Source organism: Cinclus cinclus, chromosome 5 (assembly GCF_963662255.1).
Source record: "Cinclus cinclus chromosome 5, bCinCin1.1, whole genome shotgun sequence".
Classification (NCBI taxonomy): Eukaryota; Metazoa; Chordata; class Aves; order Passeriformes; family Cinclidae; genus Cinclus; species Cinclus cinclus.
The window spans coordinates 22,810,694-22,831,758 of NC_085050.1; the positions used below are offsets into that span (position 1 = coordinate 22,810,694).

The following is a 21,065-nucleotide window of genomic DNA, read 5'->3' on the forward strand; positions in this document are numbered from 1 at the left end:
AACTCAAAGCTTTTCCACACTTAGGAATTATGCACAGGTTCAAAGACAGCCAAGATTAAGCACCTAAAATTATTTACAAGTGCAGATTAATAATGTTATTATTTAAAAGATGACAGTGAGAAGTAATAAACTTCCTGCTCAGTATAGAAAATCTTTCTGCTTAATAATTTGTCTAAGGAAGCTGTAAGTGGATGTCTGAGCTTACAGTCAAGTCATTCTGCACTAACTGCCTTAGTAAGGGCAAGGCTGTATGTGCAAAGACCTTAAAGCTCCATAATTCAATACAGCCTTAAAGCAGGGGATGTTATCTCTCATTTAGTATCTGCTAAATGTGTCCCCATGGGATTTGCTGTGGTCAGGCCAGCATATTTAGCTTACTTCCCCCAAACATCTCCCACGCAGATAAAAAGGAAAATCTTCACCTGTCAGACATAAGAATATTAATAAATTGTGACTTTATGACACAAATATTAATAACTTGCTATTGTAAAACTAATTACTTAAGTACCATACAACTGTAGGCTTCCTGACCTCATAAACTATTACGTTAATAAACAGCAGGAATTAATTTTATTACTAGTATCAATTAATAAGAGAAGCAAATCATTAAAACAAAAAAGCAACACATACCTCAAAGATCTGTGCAAGTTGTACTTCTTTATTTGAAAATATGGCATGTATACAGTGAACAGCTTGTTTTGCCTGATGAGGAGTGCCTCTTTTGGCTTTCTGATGCAAAATCGGAATTAGTGTTCTGTGTGAACATTAAATAAAATACTTTAAAATGCAATTTGCAATCTACAAAAAGTAAGTATCTTCACACATACAAATCTATCATCGCTGTCTTATGAATCAAGCATTCCTTTGATGTCTGTTCAGGAAAGATCACAATCATAAAGTAAAAACTGGAGGGGGGGGGACTGTATTTACCAGTACTTGCTGAATATCTAACTGTACACACACCAGAAGGAAACAGCCCACAGGAAAAAAAAATCAAACATGAAAGAAAATAATCATCAAAATAGGAATCAAAATTTAGTAAGACAAATATAAGGTGGGGGGAATATGACAGTTTCAGCTAGGGTAAATTCCTGCACTTATTATCCAATCCTGGGAATGACAGGGCTGAAGAAAAGCTATGAAAGCTAAGAATAACCACTACACATCAGTGTTTAACAGGCTTTTACAAATGAAACTTTTAATTGCAATGCACACCCAAGTAAACAACTGCTTTGTTGTGAGATCTTGAATTTGAATCTTCTGCAATCTATCTGCTGATCAGAAGGAATGGAAGGAAAGCGCAGGGCAGAAGCCCCTCCTGATACCAGGTCCAGGATGGTCAGACTACCACTGTCTGTGCCAGTGTCACTGCCCAGGCAGTGCTGGAAGGCAGGCCTATCCCCTCAGAGCTCAGAAGCTGAGACACTAACTGGAGACACTAACTTTACCCTACAACTGACATGAAAAAACAAAACCACCTAGAAAGAGAGTCTGACACAGAAACATCCCCCCAAAAAATCCCCTGCTTTACTGAAAACCTCTTTAACAATATAGTATTCAGTACATGGATTATTCAGCACCCCACTGACACATTCTACATAATCAAAATCAGCAACTGGAGGCTAAAGAGCAACTTGCTGGGTTGAAAGACTCAAACCTCAAACAGTTCCCCCAAAACCCCCCACAAAATCCAAAATCAAACCGAAGACCCTGAGAAACATGTTAACAATATCCTGAAGTAGAAAATCTCTTCTCAAACCTGCCAAGATACCACAAATTGGATTAAGAGCCAACACAGGAAGGAATTCAGTAAAACCTACAGTTAAAATAAGCTTCAATGCCTAACCTACAGTTGTCATGGTGTTAAATACATGTACATTAAAGTGTCTTTGCCAGACCTTGGTGCAGCAGTTACAAACCACACCTCAGCACGCCTTAACTGACACACACCTGGAAAAGGTGAAACCTGAAATGCTGACATGCACCTTTACATGTTTACATCTATATGTTTACACATGGTCCACGGGCACTGTTTGAGCATGCCCAGTGCCTCCAACAGCCCCCCAAGTCATATGGTAGTTTGTCCATGAACTGGTACAAAAACCCTTATTCATTTCCTACACAAGGAAGAATTGGAGCTGCTGCTGGTGAACACTGCTTCAAAGGACACTAAGTAACCTGCTCACAGAAGCATTTAAAAAATACCCAAAACATGAACAGGTCCCTTGAAACAAACCATAGTGCTGATTGTATCAAATAATTCATTTATGATAAAGATTTCTGAATACATGAAATCTAGAATATCTACTTCTCCTGAGACTTCTTTTTCTTTGTGTCGAGTGTAAACACTGACATGGCTTTTCAGAATGCCAAACTGACCTGCCTGGAAACCATGCCAAAGATGCCACCTCTACTCTGACAGATTTTTGAGACCTCCCAGACTAAACTTCACCAGTAACTGGCTAAGGCACGACATCAAAAGAAATGTCAGCAATACCAGATCCTTTGAGACAACATGATATAGGCCAGCAATAAAGTGTTGATTAAATTCTGGTAGGGAACCAAAGACACTTGGGACTATACTAGGAACTGTACTGACAATGGGGACTGCTGGGCTTTTCCTTCTCTTTACCCCTACAAATGTCTGAAAACGTATCTCATATACCTGTACTGGTACTATTTTTCTTTTGTCCAAAATCTGATCCCCACTCAGAAGAATCGCTGAGGTTAGAGCTTTAATTTACAGTAAGCTTAAAAGTGTACAATGATACGCATTTTAGCATGGCAATATCCAAAATGCTACTGCAGTATATGAGAACTTGAAACCTGAGATTTATTATTTGGACAAATTAGTTATTGACAGGGTGATTCTAAGGTTTCAAATGTTACCATAAGGTATTTAACAGTCTGTGAATACCTAGTAGATTATTCACCTTTAATCAGCAGTACAGCATTAATTGCATGACAACTTACAGCCAGCCTATTATTCTTTGCTAGAAATTCATGCCTGCTCTTAGATTTTGTTTCTCATCTTGTTTAATAACAAAGAGAGCTGTTAACTACATCAGAGATTGTATCTGCATTCCTTACAAAGGTAGAAAAACCGTGTGAAGGACAGATATGAGTAGAAATTATGCCAAGGAATCGTATTTTTTTTGGCTTTATTTTTGCTGTTGCTTACTTTGTAACCAAAAAGATTTGGCTATGCACTGGTTTTGATGTGTCTATTATAACAAATAATATTTTTAAGAAGTACCTAACATGTTCAATAAATACGTAAAAACTATGAGAGCACAGAATTTAAAAATGAAGGGACAGAAAGGTATTGAAGGAAATCAAAATCATGGAAGAGAAGTTGTTCATATTAAAAAGACTAGATAGGGGCAACATACTGAATCAACTATCAAGAGGCAGAATTCCAGATATGAAAAGCAGTACATAACAATACTTACGATCTTATCTGTGGCAAGTCTGTTTCTATTTTGTGACCCGTGTTTCTGAAAATCTGTATGGCTGCCTCAGCTACCTTATCATCTTCCATCCTGAGGCACTGCAGTAGAGACTCATAGGTCTCTGCAGAGTGGAACGAGGTAGGATGTGTAAAGGACAGAACCTGCAGACACACATTAAAACAAAGGTATATTTATTCATAGTAAATGAATAATCAGAAAAACAAAATGATGGCTGTTTATGAGCATTATCATCAACGTAAATAGCTGTTACATGAAATTATCACATTCAATAACTACATTGTGGAGAAGATTATATATAAATTTTTAAATAAATTCACCTAGGTTTTGTTTGTCAGGTCCTCCTGTCCTCCAAGAATTTTGTAAGATACTACATTATTTGAATATATAAAAACACACTTCTTCAAATAAACACTTATTCAAGAGAATTTGTTTATATTGCAATCTATTTAAGAACACTTCTTCTCGACCTAATTTAACTGAACTGAAATTTTAATTTCTCCAGAATCTATAGTCCTTGAGCAGAAAAGAAACCAAGAAAATTAAGATATCTACAAACAAAACATGGACTACTGTTTTCCAGATATTTAAAATCCCTCTTTCTCCCCCTTCCACTTCTCAGCACCACTGAGAACACAACTCCCCTTTTTTCTCTACATAACATGGCTCTTGAGCTAACTGCTTGCTTTCCTTACAGTATCATACACACCCAAAGAAAGTATCTCTCCCAGTTTCCCTGTTTTCTCTTCCTCTCACTTTACCTCCAACACCTTCTCTACTACTTCCCTAAGCAGAAACCCATTTCTACTTTAACATTTCCATTTATATGCTTGGCATCCTTTTCAAAACATACTCCTCCAAACAAACCATCTCTTCCATTACTCTTCTTTCAAGTGAGTATTAATAACCAGTTTCATACATCAAAAAGTATTATCTAAGTAATAACTATTAAAGTCATGCTAACATTAATTTGTGACTCATGCCACTTTTGTTCCTTCCACTACAGATTATAACTGCATTACTGTAGATTACCTTGAGAAGTTCAAGTCCTGCACGAATAGCAGTATCAGGACTTACACCCTCCTCTTCATCATCAGCTGTCCCCTCTATGGATTTATTCATTAGTTTTACTAGTGCACTGAAATGGGAAATGCAAAAAGGAACAAACAAGTAAGTATGACAATGTTAAAGGCTGGAGATACAAGCAACATTACTTGGTTTTCACAACATATAAAAGGAAAGCAGCAGTCCTTTGGGGATGGTGTTGGCATTGCTGTATGGTTTTTGCTATTTATAAATTATTACATTTGTCTTTTTCCTTCTAATTTCACTTTCTGCAAAACGAATTCTTTAGGGGGAAAAAATCCATTAAAAAAAAAAAAAAAACACCATGCTGGCGGCATTAGATCAACACATACTTGCAGAAGTTTCAGAATGTAATTAGGTTGCCAGACAAGTCTCAAAAGGAATCAAAACATTCTCTTACACAATCCCACAAAAGCTAATTAATTCAGATGATATATGGACGACTCTGCTGCAGTTAACTATATGAAAATTATGTTCACAGTTTTCACCTGAAGCACCACAAATAGAATTTTCACTGTGAACTGCCACATTTTCAAAATCATTTTGCAGACAGCACCACAAAGCAGCATCAAAAGAAGTTGCATCCTCTAGATAGCTGGGAATGAATACATCTACATAATTTTGATTTAAAACTCACCCACACATTTAGTGCTAGGACAGACCAATTTAAATCCCAGGAAAATTACTTTTTCTTTGCCATTTCTAACATCTTCTTAATAATTTAAGAGTCAATTTTTCATGATCTTCCAAACTTACCTAATGGCTTCTGAGTCAATATGTACAGGGGCAATTCTTTCCAAAAGAAATTTGACCATTTCCAGAAAAGGATTTGTTGGCTGCTTAGGATTTGCTAGTTTCCGGGCTATCTCCCTCTATAAGAATGTTAGATACAAACAAGAATTACACTCATTTTACTTACTTCTTTAATATGCTGAGTAAACTAAATATAGTCACTTCTTGTTACCACAGAGATTGGGGTATAATCAGTGACATGTATTTTAAGGGGAGGGGGGACTGTTGGTATCTCCACGCCTTTTTTTTATCACATTATATTCAAAGCAGACATTAGAGTTCTTCAGGGGTTCTTAAGAATTGAAGCTCAGATTCAAAATAGATTTAAGGAAGAGTGAAGTGCAGTGCACAGAATGTGTATGTCTGTTGTCAAGTGTAATCCAGAAAACTGTGGGGCAACCCTGTAGTATGAGATTTCATAACAATGAAAAAATTGTCCTGGTCCCCTCCCTGTCAAATTTCTGAGCCATTAGACAAAACTCAAGAAGTCATGTCTGCTTTGTAGATGCTCTTTGTTATCTTAAACTTCTGTCAATGAAATGGCTTACTTTGCCTTAGACCATTTAAAAAAAAAAAATCTATGTGGTTGGCAGAATCTGGAAAAGTACAATTTAATATTAAGGCATGTATTTTCATCCAAGAGGTTAAATAACATGAGAAAGAGTGATCTTGAAATAGTATTCTAGGATGAGAAATTAATAATATGCAGATGGTAATATGACTTGCTGGCACTTGAAATCCGAACCAGTGTGAGAAGACAGTTTGGGAACCCTACCACAAAACAAGCACTTGAAATAAAGTATTTTTCAGAAATAAATTGGTGTTCTAGACATTATGCTTGATGCTCATAATCCCAGGAAGGAATAAAACTGATGTCTTCTTAAGATGATGACTGTAATTATCTTTTCCCTGATCTCCACAAATTAATCAAAAAGGCATTTTTTGAAAACTGGAAACATGTAAAAACCATGTTTAGGTAACTAAGGTGACCATTAATTCCAGGTAGCCATTTTAAGCACAAATACTTATGGTATAAAAGTTTGCTTTTCCATTTCCTTACCACACAGACATCTGCCTGTTTACAAGAACATGTAGGGCTAATTAACAGTTCAAGCTGGGACCGAAGTTTCTCATCATCACCCAAAACCTGATTGAATTTCTTCACAAAATCTTGTGCTTTTCCAGGATCTGGAAGGTTTTCTGTATGATTGAAAACAATTTAACATGAGATAAATTTGAAATTTCAGCAGGACCAGATTCACAGAAATGCAGTTTCCAGGAATGATGAAGTAGTTTATAGAGTATTTATAAAAAGTTATTAACACTTACTTGCTATGGTCATCAGCTTTCCAAACATGGCAGCACTGTTTGCTTCTGACTGAGGACAACAGTAAAAACAAACAAATCAGCAATATCTCCTTTATAGAACACACCTTCAAGCTGATCTGTTAGTTCTTCTGCAGCACTACTTTCTACCCCTGAATCTTATGTTTTATGTTTTTTTAAGAATAGATACAAGAATAGCATAACTATCATTAGCAGCTACTACACAGAAAGGGGAAAAAACTTGTAACACTGAAGAACTGCAATAAAAACCATTAATTCACGTAACAGGTCAAAATCAGGAAAAAGACCCCAGCACCCCTCAAACCAGAAAATTCCCACAAGACCACTTTCTCACCAAAACATCAAAGCAATGCCCTTCTATTTCATATTTCTACTAGTAAAATTCCAGTACAAATATTTTAAAACTTGTTTTTTCTAACCTATGAAGAAATCACTGCTTTATGTTACAACATATTCAATTTTCAGAATCTCAAAGAAAGAAAGAAAGAAAGAAAGAAAGAAAAAAGGTCTGTCAAAAGCAAACAAAAACCTTTGAAACTCTAAAAACTTGTTCCAAAGTTCTTGAGCATTACTATGAAAAAATGATCAACAGAAGGAGGTCATACACCTTCAAGCATTACAGAAAGCAACTTTACTTGGGGAGAATGGAATGTCTTCAGCAATCAATAAATAATGAAGTTACACTGAACAAACAATACAGTATTAAAACCCCTCAGTAAATTAGTCCCATAGATCCACTGGATAAAGTATAAATATTTTCAAAACCGTACAGTGGGCTGCTTATGCAAATCCAGCAATTCTCGTACATGACTCCTTAGCATGTTCTGGCACTTCCACATCTCATTCAGTGCTCTGCAAAAATGGGAAACCAGAAAAGAAAAGCTTATTCATGACAAGAACATGCCGAATGTTTTATTAAACAAGATTGTTTATTTATTTATCTTAGAAGTTCAATACCTGCTAGGTACAATCAAAACCTACCAAATATTAAAAATACGTGTTGAAAACAAGGTGGAACTGATTTTCTCTTTTTACAGAACATCATCTCTCATTCTTCTAGAACAATTTAACAATTTTTAAATTTAGCAATTTAAAGTATTTCTTACAACCACTCAAATAAAAAACAGGCCACCATCAACCAGAATTCAGTTACAGATACCTTCATCATGGTCCCTAGTACAGAGCAAACCTAGGAACCATCACTTCTGCACTTTCTGCATTGTTCTCATTTGATGGAAATGAATGGATAAACCCGCTCTTCTCAAATACCATGGGATCTTTTTGTCTAATGGACGTGTTGGGTTTGTATATAAAAGGGAAATGTTTTCAAATGCTATGCTACTTGCAAATAATGCCAAGAATGCATTATTTGTATTCTTATTACATAATACAAGCAAGATAACAGAGATGTTTGAAAAGCCTAAGAAAGCAAGTATTTGTTGAATACACACTATACTTACTTGACAGCATTTGGATCTAAGCTAGCATACAAATAGTACAAGCACTTCATTCGCTCTTCTGTTTCCAAATTGTGTGGAACAAGATACTGAGCAAAGATTTTCTCTACCAGTAATCTGCAGGAAAAGAAGAAAAAAAAAGAAGAGAAATCACTACTGTACATGGCAAACAATAGTGGTACCTTTCAGACAAACTGAAAAAACAGGAACTAGTGTAAGTTATTAAAACCAGATTTTTCAACAAAGAACGAAGACAAAAATAGTAGTGGCCTTTTTCTCAGCTGTAAAGATTACTTCCACTACTGACAGAAAGATTAGCAAGAACTGCTCCTTGAGAGCTTTACCACACTCTTTCACTTTCACCTCTAAGAGGGAGCAATTTGTCACCATCCAAATTCTCCTTCTCTTTAGGATCTGAGAATCTCCCTTTGTTTACTCTAATATATAGAGGGAAGGAACACAGACAGTAAAAAGCTCAAATAAAGGAGAAAGAAAGTAAGAATATAACTCAAAAGGGAGGAAAAATAAAAATCTGAAGTATCCTTGAGGGAATGGTTAAAATTGAATTGTAAACTGAAATGTAAAATTGAATTGACAATCTACTCATTCCAATACCTAAGCCAAAATTCAGCACTAAAAGGGTGGAGATGAAGGAACACCAAACATATACAATTAAAGGGGCAAAAGGGAAACTAAGTGAGAACAAACCAAATCAGCAAAAGCCATCTCCAATTATCTATCTTTTTAAAATACACACCTGAAGTTTTACATTAAATACCAACTTCGAAGAACAAAATACAAGTAATTAATCTAATTATAGCCCCCCCCATGAAAGAACATTCAAATGTTAATTTAATTCATACTAATGAAAGCTGTGCACAATGTTCAGCTATACAATTTTATATTTATTGACAAATACTGTGTGTTTTAAAACTTTTTCACTATGTACCAGTGCACTAGTATGAGCAAGAACTCTGTGAGTGCCTTGTACAGAGACCACAGCAGCACAGATCAAACACACCTTACTTCTGCTGACATGGTTTATTTTTGTTAAAAGAAAATTCCAAGAGATGTAAGGGCAAGGCAGAGGAATAACGGATACAACTGATACTCAATACCATGAATATGGATACAATTATCTCAACACAGCCCACTATTATAAAAGAAAACTTGGCTTTGTCTCTTTAAATGTACACTTTCCTACTGATGACTCCACAAACTAAACTGTTTGGGGAACAGGATCTTCAAATCTCAAGGGACTCCATCTATTTAACACACTAGAAGATGAGAGGCATCAGAGCTCTTACCAATTTACAAACATTGCTGCTCTAGTCCACATCTCTGTAGAAACAGGTTCTAGAAAAGTTGTCAATACAAATGGAGAGACTGCATCATCCCTTCCCTGGTCCCTGCTGGCTAAGGGTAAAGATTTACAAAGTGGGAATAACTGCAAGACACACTTCACTTCTCTCCTCTTAGGAAAGTGACTGGCTAGCATGACAATAGCTGGTAACAGGGCACTGCTTCAGATGTGGTTATTTCACTCCATTCCCTATGCACTTGTTGTAAGACAAAACTCAAAGAACACATGAGAGGCAGCTCGCATTGTCCGAAGTTTTCAGTCTTGAGTACACATGTACATCAACAGTCAAGCAACAACAAAAACTTTATCAAGTGATCAAGTTAGCCATGTATGGGAAAAAAATCTATTTATTCCCCTTCATGCCTAAACCCTGTGTGACACTGCACTATCTTCTAAAAGAACTAGTGCTATCCCACGGACCCTGTGCAAAGTACAGATCTTCCACTGGTACTCTTTAACCTCTTTGCTGCATTACTGAAGGAAAGTAGGCCAGAGTTGGCTAATTTTGGCCCATGTTTGCTTATGTGTTTAAAAGGATTGGACAGACTCTGTCTTCAAGGATCACTGCATTTCTACAGCTCTTCAAGTGCTAAATCTTTAACATCCTGACAATAGCGCTGAAACACATTTATCCCTCCACTGAGATCAGGGAACCAACTCAAAGTTGTCCCTGAGCAAGAACTTCATTGTCATCCTTGAAGATTAGTAGAATTTGAATTGAAATTCAGAGTAACAAACTGACCTAGAGGAACATTAAAAATCAAGTCACCAATCTTTCTGTGTGGACACCCAGAAAACAAACAGGATTACAAGCCATGCCTCCTTATGAAAAAGTTTCAATAGTCTAGTCAGACTTTCTGAAATCACAGAGAAAGGTTCAGAGAAAGAACCTCAGCTTTGATAACACACTCTTCCCTTAAAATTCCTTGCTTCATTTCCATCAGTGTTCTGCATTTGTTGTGAGCAGAAATACAGAAAACGTCTGTCCCATTCACTATACAACTTTGACTCATTGTCTGTCCACTATCAAACTTGTGTGTTGAAAATGAGATGTAAACATGGTAGAAAAACCAGAAACTTCTCAACGCAAACTAAACCAAAGTATATTTTTATGATATGCTGAATTAGCTTTGTATAAGCTACGTGAAGATTTCTAGATTTTCAAAGAAGGTACCAACTAATCAAATACACAACTATGGCCCACTTACGATAAGCCACATGAACAAAGTGAGAGACTTCACCACTGCAGTGGTTAAAAATCTGGTATCAGAACTGGTAACTGAAGGAGGCCATTGGCCTTCAAACTAGTCACCAAGATAACAAAACATACTGAAGTAGCAGGCTGCATAAGCAAAGCAGAATCACTGTAAAGAATTTTTTGAGTCCATCATATTAAAAATCTAGGCTGAAATTCTTAGTTGGTGTGATCTCACAGCTTCTCCCTTTCTGAAAGACTATTAGTAATCTTCCAAAGCCTTGGCCAAAATACTTTTTTCAACACCAAAATGGTATTTCAAAAAATCAAAGGGACTGAGCGACAAAACAGAGATGAATCAAATATGAAAGCACCTCTGATGTTTCTTCAGCTTTTGGTCTACCAAAAGGAGATATCTGTGCACATACTGTGGTGTGGACACATCACACTCGCAGATGATGGATTTTAACAGCCTGGCCTCTGGAAAGCAGTAAGGCAAACAAGAACTGGCACAGTAAATGGCAAATTTGACTTTTTTTTTCTACACAGTAGTTAGTGAAAAATCTGCTGTCATCATAGATCTAGTTCCATCAGTATATAAAAATGAATCCAAGAACAGATAAATGAACAGATAATACAAACCTGAGTATGTGCATACATGTCTTAATGATTAAATACATCATACATCAACCCATAAATATAGAATGTAACAGCTTTCACAGGATAAACATTTTTTCACAGTATCTCTTATTACTAGACGATTAAAATTAGAAAGACTTAGATTGACTCACTTGTCATCAATGCTATTTTGATAATATATGTGCAAAAGTTTATCCTTTATCCAGCTCACTTTCTCTGCAGCATCTTTTCCAGCCTCAGCATGAAGACAATACTTCTTGTACAGCTGGGCAAGACCCATCATAGCTTCTTTTCTTACTCGCCACTAGAGAGGGAAGAAATTAAAATAATTTGGGGAACTGGTTTTGGTAAATAAAAAATAAATGAAACAATATACAGTAAAGTTGTAGAAGCATGAAAGACAAAAATAGTCACTTTCTGATTTCCTAAGTTTAGACACTTCAAAAGCTGAAAAATACTGTTGGAAGCCTCTAGATGAGAATTTGCAAAGCCTGTGTAAGGGTTTTCTTGCCAGTACTATGCACATTAAATACCATGGGTACCCAGGATTTCAGTACTTCCCAGTGCCGAGAAAAGAAAATCTGGGAGCTAGCCAGCAGAAAAGAAGTTAAGTACAGCTTAACATGTACACCTGAATAAATGTCTTAGTCAGGATCTGGAAGGCTTATCTATTCAGAGACAGGCACCAGAAGTGGCAGACTTTTCTCTTCCCATTGCCTTGCACCATCTTATAGTACCCTTGACTAGACATGCGAGATCTGGAGCCTAGGCCAAACCAAACCTGCTAGGCTTGAACTAGTAGGCAGCTTCCCAGGACAGTGGGAGAGGCCATTTTGCTGAAGCCTTGAAGCAATCGCTCCAAGACTGCAGGGATTAAGGGGAAAAAAAAAATCCCAGAGTACAACACCTACAGGAGGAGTTCATGGCTTCTCAATCTTGCTTTGTGGTGGTCATACTTTATCGCCTCAAGCAAATAACAAGTATCCCATTATTAAACAATTTAACAGACAAGATCCATAAGCCATCCTGTGCTTTGTGTAAGGAATCATACCGGAGCCAACCTGAGGATTAATTTAGGCAGCAGAGTGTCTCATGCTGAACGATTTACAGAGTAAACCTCAGAAGACACTTGTTTTCCCACATCATTTAGAAGAAATGCATGAAATGAGAATTTCTTCCAGAGTACACTAGGTATCACTTTTGGCCTTGAACTCCCAAGGACTAACAATGCTCAAATAATTTCAGCCTATGAAGTATAAATGCAGATACTAATATGCATACTGTAACTTCCTCAATCTTGTTAAACTGAAGGCTTGACTCAATACCACTGAGGTACTGTACATTTAATTCCTTAACAGTTTTACTGATTGATTTCCTTTTCTTGAAGAGCAAAGAAAAGACAAATCTTCAAGATAATAGGGCTCATGTCACCACAAGACACCACTACCTGTTGAAGTAGATTGTAATAATAAGATGGAAAAAACAGACTTGCATTTTGTTACGTATTTCTTAAGTATTAAAACTGTAAGTGACAGGTCAAGAGAGTAATGACTTTGCTAGACTGCAACACAGTAGTTAGTTTTCACGAAAGAGAAAAACTTTAGCTATAAATACATGTCATTGTTTAACTTTTCTGCAGGAATTTGTTCACTTCAGCTACGATCTAAAGCACATTTTAAAGAAAATAAAGGCCTGAAAGGGAAACATTTTCAGAGAAGTATTAGTATTCTTCTGCATTCAGATATACCCTTCCAATGCAGGTGATAGCTTCATCAGATCTCCTATATGAAACAAGAAGGATGGCAAAACTTGTCAGAAGAAAACAAAAAAGCGTTTCTAGAAATTATTCCAGGTAATTTAAGCCTAAAATGAAGGAGTAACAAGGGGTTACAAAAGAAAGGATGTTTGGATTGCCAACAGAATTCTGATTAATGAAATTGCTGTAGAGGAGATCTCGGACCATGTAGAAAGGCAGTTGTAGACCGACAATAGGAGACACTGGACCAAAGCCCTTAGAATATGTTTTTAACACCACAGAAGCAAGTCACTGAAGAGGAGATAGATACATGTAGGGGGAAAAACAGATTAAGATGCTTATGAGAATTAAAGCTGTAACAGCAAATAAACATAAATAGGAATGCAATAATCAGTTTCAAAGGCAGCATATGAATATACACAGCTAACAGAATTACCACTCTGACTTAAATTAATGGAAAAATTTTGATAACCTTAGCTGCCTTGGTTGACCAACATAATTAAATTCCTCCACTGATGACTGCTGGGCTGAGTTCTGAAAAAAAAGTTGCTATTGCAAGTTCAGTACAATCCCTCACCCATTAGAATAACTAACCTGTTCCTTCCACAAACATCTTATAATCATTCTCCTTCATCTGGAAAAAGCTGCAGTAGTTTTCAGCAGAGTTAAAACAAATACACATACAAAAAAAAGGTGCAAAGAGGAACCAAAAATGGGTGTATGATTCTATGGATCCTCATTCTATAACTTTTGGCTTCAAGCTAATGATGTGCAAGACAGTTCTTTTGAAGGGCCTCAGTCTCTACTCCAAGAAGATTGTTGGGAGAAATGCCAATCTCTTAAATTCTTCAGGTTCTTAAGATTATCCCAGTATAATGGAAATTAGTATTTTTGCTATTTGTTTTTTAAATGTCTCCTAACTATTCTTAGAAGTGAAGATGCTGGAAAGACCCTCAAGTCAAGTGTCCCAACAGAGTTCTCCTAAGACCAAAGACTAGATTTCAGTTTCTTGGAAGCATCTGTTACCAGAACTGCTTTTCCATCTGGAGCAATAAAAATGGATTTGAAAACTACTGGTGGAAAAGGGTTTGTTTGTTTGTTTGTTGTTTTTTAAATAGTTCCAATCATCATGCAAATGTCTATATAGATCAAATCAACTAAGGACGTTCCTACAAAAAATTACATAGTCTCTTTTACCCAGAAACTTTTACTCTAGAAATTGGAATATGGTTAGGAAAAAGAAAATGGATCACTTCAATGGCGTACCAGTTAGCACAATTTAATTTTTTTCCCTACTTTATAAAGGTAAGAGGCAGATCTGAAATGACAGGTTGGCACTTTACTTCAGCCTGTTGGACAAGCATTAGTTTCACAGTAATGGTGATACTCATTTGACAGATGACTGCAGGCCTAAAAAGATGAAGTCAAACTCATGAACGATCATTTAGGAGTTTGCTGTTGATGTGTCCAACAGAAACCCAGCTACAAAGGGTAAATAGCCAGCAAAATCCACAGCTCTTATAAAGAAAAGGAATAATTAAAATAGGTATAATGCATTCAGCCTGGAATTGAGAAAAGCCTAAATAGAAAACATAAAGAATAATTACATGGACACTATCAGTGTTCCTCTCCCAAACTGGAGAAAAATCCTAAAAACAAAGAAACAAACAAATAAATAAAACAGATGAAATTTTACAAGTCCTTGATCTTCATTTTATAGCACTAATTGTGTTTACCAACACATCCTGTATTGCTAGGGTCTACTTCAAATGCTAGCTATTTGTTGTAGCAATTTCTAGTCAGTGCTTAATTTTATTTTCTCCCCAGGATATATTTTCATTAAAGCTCTCTCCAGAGACTTTTTTTTTTTTTAAGACTAACATCATGTAGCGACAGAGTTATTAGTCACTGCCAGAAAAAGCACCTAACCTCTAAAAGGAACACATCAAACCTACGACTGGTATGACATGACTTAGTCAAACATATGAGAAACATTAAGTGCCACGACACTGATGTAAAGCCATACAAAAAAAGACCTAGCTCTGTAGAAATCAGCATTACAGCTGTGCAGCAATAGCTGTCCACCTCTCACTGACAGCAGCATGCTAAAGGAAAACAGACAGACACTGTGTTAAAGACATAGTGACAATCATCCCATTCTCACTAGGTGGAAGTCACAGTGGGATGTGGTGACTACACTAAAAGTTTTTAGATCTTATAAATGACCTTCTGGACATGTTTAGTGGCTGAAAAAGAAGGAAGGTGATCTTGATCACTCCTGAGGAACATGTCAAGATGCAAGTACAACTAATTGAAGAGCTGCTTTATAACAGTGAACATGTTCAAAATCAGTATTTCTCTGTGTAAAGATGGCATCCTTTATTCAAAATCCATTATAATAACATTGTCATTTTAAAGGGGAACAAAAATGTAAAACTCAAAAAAAAAAAAACTGAAGTCACTAGCTAGAATGACATAGGGGGTATCCTTTCTAAAGCCTATCAAAAAAGAAGAATAATAAGGAAAAAAGAAATCAACATGGCTACACAGCACAGAGAAGTCTGCTATTAAGCATCTTCCTTCAAAGAGCATGGAGCCACATCTGAAAAAATGTAAACAGGAAACAGTATAAGCTCTGGCAAACTGAAAGTAAATCCTTGATGAAGCACAAGCAATAGTTTCAAAATGAAGTTATTAAAAGCACACTAACTGAACAACTTCACCAAAGCTTCCAGAAGCAGGAAGCCTTCCAGACCCTTTCTGTATGGCTTAAAGACAAACAGATTTATTCCAGGAGAGAGGTCTGAAGAGGTTTCTTAAAGTATCATTAAGAGATACTTAAAAAAAAAAAATAAAGCAAGCAGGAATAAAATCATTAAGACCAGGTCCAGACCCATCTATGACTTTTACAAGAATTTGGACACTATATACCAAATACTAATTATTCTATTATTGCTATCTATCCATAAACAGATCGAAGACTGCAAACGTGAAAGTAACCAAAGGGTCCTATGAAGAACAAGTGCCACTCATCAGAACATCTCATTCTGAATGGGCAAACAGGCTGAAATAGAAGAGTAATGACAACAAGGAGCTGACACTTAAATAAAATAAGTTGAAAAATAAGTTACGAAAATGTGTCACTGAACTTTATATAATGGGAAGTTTTACCTAAGAAAAAATAACTTTTAGCCAACCCAGAAGTACATCAGTAAAATGCATAAGGATCCCAAAAAATTTCCAAAAAATGTCTCGTACCAGAGAGCCTTAAAATAAAAATTCAGTTGAGAATTAATTATTAACTAAAACATAGGGGAGAATGGGTGGAAATAAATGACTGATTTTCACAATGAAGGGAACAAAAGGAACCTACAGACAGAGTCAGAAAGGAATCTCTGATCCTTAACTTATGAAAAATTATTACAAAATGAACTGAACAGTGTGTATAAAATCTACCGAGGTAGTCAGATATAAATCATAATTAAGAATTGCAGAAAAATGTCATGCTACTGAATTGTTACGGTATGAAATGGAAGAAGTTCAGATTAAAGACAGGTTTTCCCACCAGCATTAACTGCATGTACAGTATTTGGCAGTACACCATCTATAAATTATTCAAGAAAAACATTGACATTAACATTAATGTTTTCCAAAACTGTCAGCTGAGTGCTCAGAAATAGCAGAAGAGACAGACAGAATGCTTCAGAATAAGAAAAAAAGTTATCATCAACTATGTACACAACACGGTGCAAACTGTGAATGCCATTCAAAATCAGATGTTCTGATGAGAGGCACATTGCTCCTAAGTCTGGTCGCCTTAGTCCCAACAGGATAGGGAACACCCAGACAAGAATGATCAGAAGTACGCAACAATCAATCTGTGTTGAAGTTAATCAGGTGATTCTTTAGAATGGAAAACAATGAACTGGAGAAGATGTAGTATTCATATTTGTTAAACATATATATAATATTTAATTATAAATTAATATAAAGAATATTCATTCTTTCATGTAATCCATGAACTATGAGATACCCAGTCAAATTATCAGACAAGTTAAAAAGCAAACAAATGAAATTACTTTTCCCAAGCATGCATTAAACTTGAATTTACTGATGCATATGCCATAGAGGCTTCTAAAGAAGAAATGAATTCAAGAAAGAACTTAATAAATACATGGAATAAAGTTCTATTAAAAGTTCTTATGAACATGTGCCAGCAGACATAAATCCTTAAATCACAAATTGTTGGAAGACAAAACTGACCACTGTGAGAATTATAATGGGTTATAGTGACCTTTGGGTTAAACATTTGAGACCATTCTTATGTTCTTAAAATGCAACTGTGTTTATTACAAATCAATGACCCTACTGCTTGACAAAACTTGACTGATGCCACCGTAATACGGAATTTTCATTAAGATGTTCTCATAAGAAAATCAGTTTTTTCCCAACAGTATTCTTGTTAATCATCAACTCTGAAGATTCTCTGGCTTTGGGTTTTTTTTATTTTACTTTTACCAAAATATATTAGAAACAGGTAATTGCTGAAAATACAATACGAACACTTACCCGTTTGTCCAGAGTTCTTTCCCTTACAAAGCCAAGCAGCTGGTCATTGACTAAAGAGAGATCTCTCTTGCCCGCAGTAATAATTGTAACAATAACATCATGTCGAATGGCTTCTTCTGGGTCATGTGATCTAACCTTCAAATACTCTGTTAGAAGCAGAAACAATGACAAGCTTGGGTTTTTTACTTAGGTGTGATGTGTTCTGATTTATTAATCATGTTCAATCAATTAAATGTCAGTCATATATCACAACCGTGTAATCTATTAAATACAGAGCTACCCACAAGAAACATCTGTTCTGATGTTTTCTATGTTAAATATAATTAGATAACTGTAAATATCAGAAGAATATAGGCATGATATGATATTTTTTGAAGTGATAGCTTTCATGATAACCTCATTTGCTAGAGGCAATAAAGTGAAATAAAGTTGACTAGAATATATTGTAGGCAAAGGGAGTTGAAGGAATAAGAAGAAACAAAAAGAGAAGAAACTCTCACTCCCAAAGAGCAAAAAATGTAAATAAATCAAAAATACTGACTATTCTTGTAGAAGAGCTCGCATTAAAAAACAACAGTATTTTCAGTTAAGTCTGAAAATCTTCTCATAGTTATGATACTGTAGAGAATGAAGTAATTTCATAGTTTAGAGCAGCAAAAAGGTATTTTCTGAACTCAGTGCAACAGAGTAGTGGGGAACTCAATGACTGGTTTGGAAAATAAGCAAGGATGCTGGCACCAATACTTGCCTGGCACTCAAAGTTTCTTTAGAACTTTATTTTAAAATTACTTTAAAATTCATTCTGCAATGGGTAGCTTCTTAACAACCCACTCTGTCAAAGTGCACACAAAATCACACACTCCTCCTCTTTCTAATAACTAGCACTTGTCTTCAGCAGAAGCCAATTAACTCCACAGATACCTCTGCCATCCAGCATCAAGCACTGGACCTGATACATTTCCGAACTACACTGCTATGTACAAAAATAGTTACACAGTTCCTTGCTCATTTTACAGATTATTCTAAACCCCTGTACAAGCATCTCACCAGTGAGGTCTTTTGCTAAGTCTGGATGGTTCATTAAACAATGACTGGCGAATTTCACACTCTCTAATCTCACAGGGACATGGATATCATTGAACCTAGAGGGATAGAAGATGTTGAATGTTAATTTCTAATTAGCTTTGCAAATCAGTATTATTCTCTACCTAGTAACGTGTTGACAATATGTTCTCTCAACCATTAGAATACTTTTATATGACAAAATTAGAGAATATAAATGCTTTGAATCTATCTCCATAATGTACCTCATATAAACATTTGTTATTTCTTGTGAAATTCAGTCAGGACTAAAATGAAAGAATGAGTATGGTGTATGTGGATAAAATGTCAACCCAATGGATTTTGCCCACTGACTTCTGAACACAGCTCTCCCTACAACATCAACTGTGTGCGTGCGTATATGCACACACAAAATTACAGAAATGTAAATTGCCATCAAACAGGAACCAGTCAAAAAATTAACTTTTTAAACTCTACATTTACGTGAAAGAAAGCGTCTCTTCACTCAGGTAAATGCCAAGCATAGTAGACTGAGTTGCAGATACAGCTGAACAGTGTGAAATTTCAGACAATGCTGGCATACCCGTTGTGCAAATTCTGCTATGCATATAATGTGCTGTCTATCTAACTTATATGCCCACAGTTGATAGCAATATTGCAGCAGTTCTTAAGGCTTCCTCCTTCTAAAATATAACTGTATGCAGTTTTCTGCTTTGAAGATTTAATAAAGTAACTTGTTCAAATACGAACAGTTAAATCCTCAAAAAGACAATGAAAAATGCAATATTGTTAAGAAAACAGAAAAAAGAATAGAGATTTAGCATTCTATCCCATTTCTCCTACCGCCCAAGAAAGCACTGCCAAAGAGGTCGATTTTGCGTGGCCAGATCAGAATCTTTGGAGCCAAAGAGTTTAGCCAGAAGTCGAACAACAGCCAAACGTTCTTCTCCATCATTGCTCTAAAAATCAAAACATGAAAAAAGAACCGTAGATCATTATCCATAATACGTTAGTAAAAATGTTCTGTTTTTTGAACAGATAGATTAAAAACTGAGTTTGAAATTATTTCTGACAACCCTCATTCTCTAATTATCTTACTGGATTAATATGAGGCAAAATATACATATACCTATTAAGATGATGTACTACAGACATTGAATAGATGGTTCTGCTTTGAAAGGACCTTCTCTTTCAGGAATAAAACCCCATACACAGTACTTTAACACACATTTGACAATACAAACAATTAATGATGTGTTTTAAAACTATTTTATCAAATTTTAAATTTTTAAAGACTATTACATGCGTGTGACAAAGACACCAATTAAGATGCTATAAACACATGTGCACTAATGAAAGCTACCTGTAATTTCACTAAATACCTATTTCTTGGTAACTTTTGTTTGTTGCAACCATAACCTACACGTACATCCACACATACAATCCACTTACAATCCTAGGAAAGACAAACAGCTTTTTAATTAAAATCCCCAAAGACTTCTAAATCAGGCTAAATTAACTATTTTCAAGGATTCAAAAGCAGTCAACTGATTTATTAGCTGACAATAACAAATGTGATATTAGGAAATACTTCCCTATTATCAAAACATTATTTAATAGAAGAAAATTCTGCAAATCAATACTGAAGCCAACACATTTGCATTGCATAAGTCAACCACTACGTAATTACTTCATAAATTTTGTGTGTAATCCAAAGATTAAGTACATAAAGCTTTGGCATTAGACTGCATTAATTTATTATTATAATGACTGTATGTATTTTGTGTGCATAATACATGTTTGCAAGCACAATAAGCACATAATTGCATACAAATTTCCAGTATCTCTTCTGTAATATTGTATTTGCTTTCAAAATAAAACAATACAGATTTTTTTTATCCCCCTAGTAGAATACTTATTAAATCTACAATTCTGTGCTCTTAAGACCCCCCCCCACAAATTTTACGAATTGCCCAAACTACACTGTAACCCACCTTCAGCTTGAATTCCAGCTGTGGCATGACAGACAGCAGTAAGTGAGGATCTATGGCAAAAAGCTCTTGTATCAAGTCAAACACGTGTTCTGATAAGTCACTTACTGAAGACTTTCCCAGTACCAGAACCTGGTTAAAAAACTAAAATACCAGCAATATTATGTAGTATATTTTCCTTCATCAATGCAAACTTTATTTTAAAAATTATTTTTATGTAGTATCAGTAGTGGTTTTACACTAATGGAAGGCACTCAAAGCACCATTTCTTCATTATATCAAAGCATTTCACCCTTACAATTTTGGCTCAAGCGAATTACAAACACCCTTCTCAGTTC

The 21,065-nt window shown here is 35.6% G+C and overlaps 1 protein-coding gene across 1 annotated transcript in view; it reads right to left on the bottom strand.

Moving 5' to 3' along the window:
* PDS5A (PDS5 cohesin associated factor A) overlaps positions 1 to 21,065 on the bottom strand; it is a 75,667-nt gene that overhangs the window by 16,593 nt on the left and 38,009 nt on the right. Inside the window, exons 8-20 of the mRNA XM_062492722.1 lie at positions 20,731 to 20,871; positions 19,580 to 19,695; positions 18,722 to 18,816; positions 17,675 to 17,820; positions 11,502 to 11,653; positions 8,156 to 8,269; positions 7,466 to 7,547; positions 6,678 to 6,726; positions 6,409 to 6,548; positions 5,313 to 5,428; positions 4,503 to 4,608; positions 3,453 to 3,613; positions 631 to 754 (exon numbers count right to left, since the gene is read on the bottom strand). Coding sequence (XP_062348706.1) covers positions 631 to 754; positions 3,453 to 3,613; positions 4,503 to 4,608; positions 5,313 to 5,428; positions 6,409 to 6,548; positions 6,678 to 6,726; positions 7,466 to 7,547; positions 8,156 to 8,269; positions 11,502 to 11,653; positions 17,675 to 17,820; positions 18,722 to 18,816; positions 19,580 to 19,695; positions 20,731 to 20,871 — 1,542 coding nt within the window. The remainder of the gene's footprint in view (positions 1 to 630; positions 755 to 3,452; positions 3,614 to 4,502; positions 4,609 to 5,312; positions 5,429 to 6,408; positions 6,549 to 6,677; positions 6,727 to 7,465; positions 7,548 to 8,155; positions 8,270 to 11,501; positions 11,654 to 17,674; positions 17,821 to 18,721; positions 18,817 to 19,579; positions 19,696 to 20,730; positions 20,872 to 21,065) is intronic.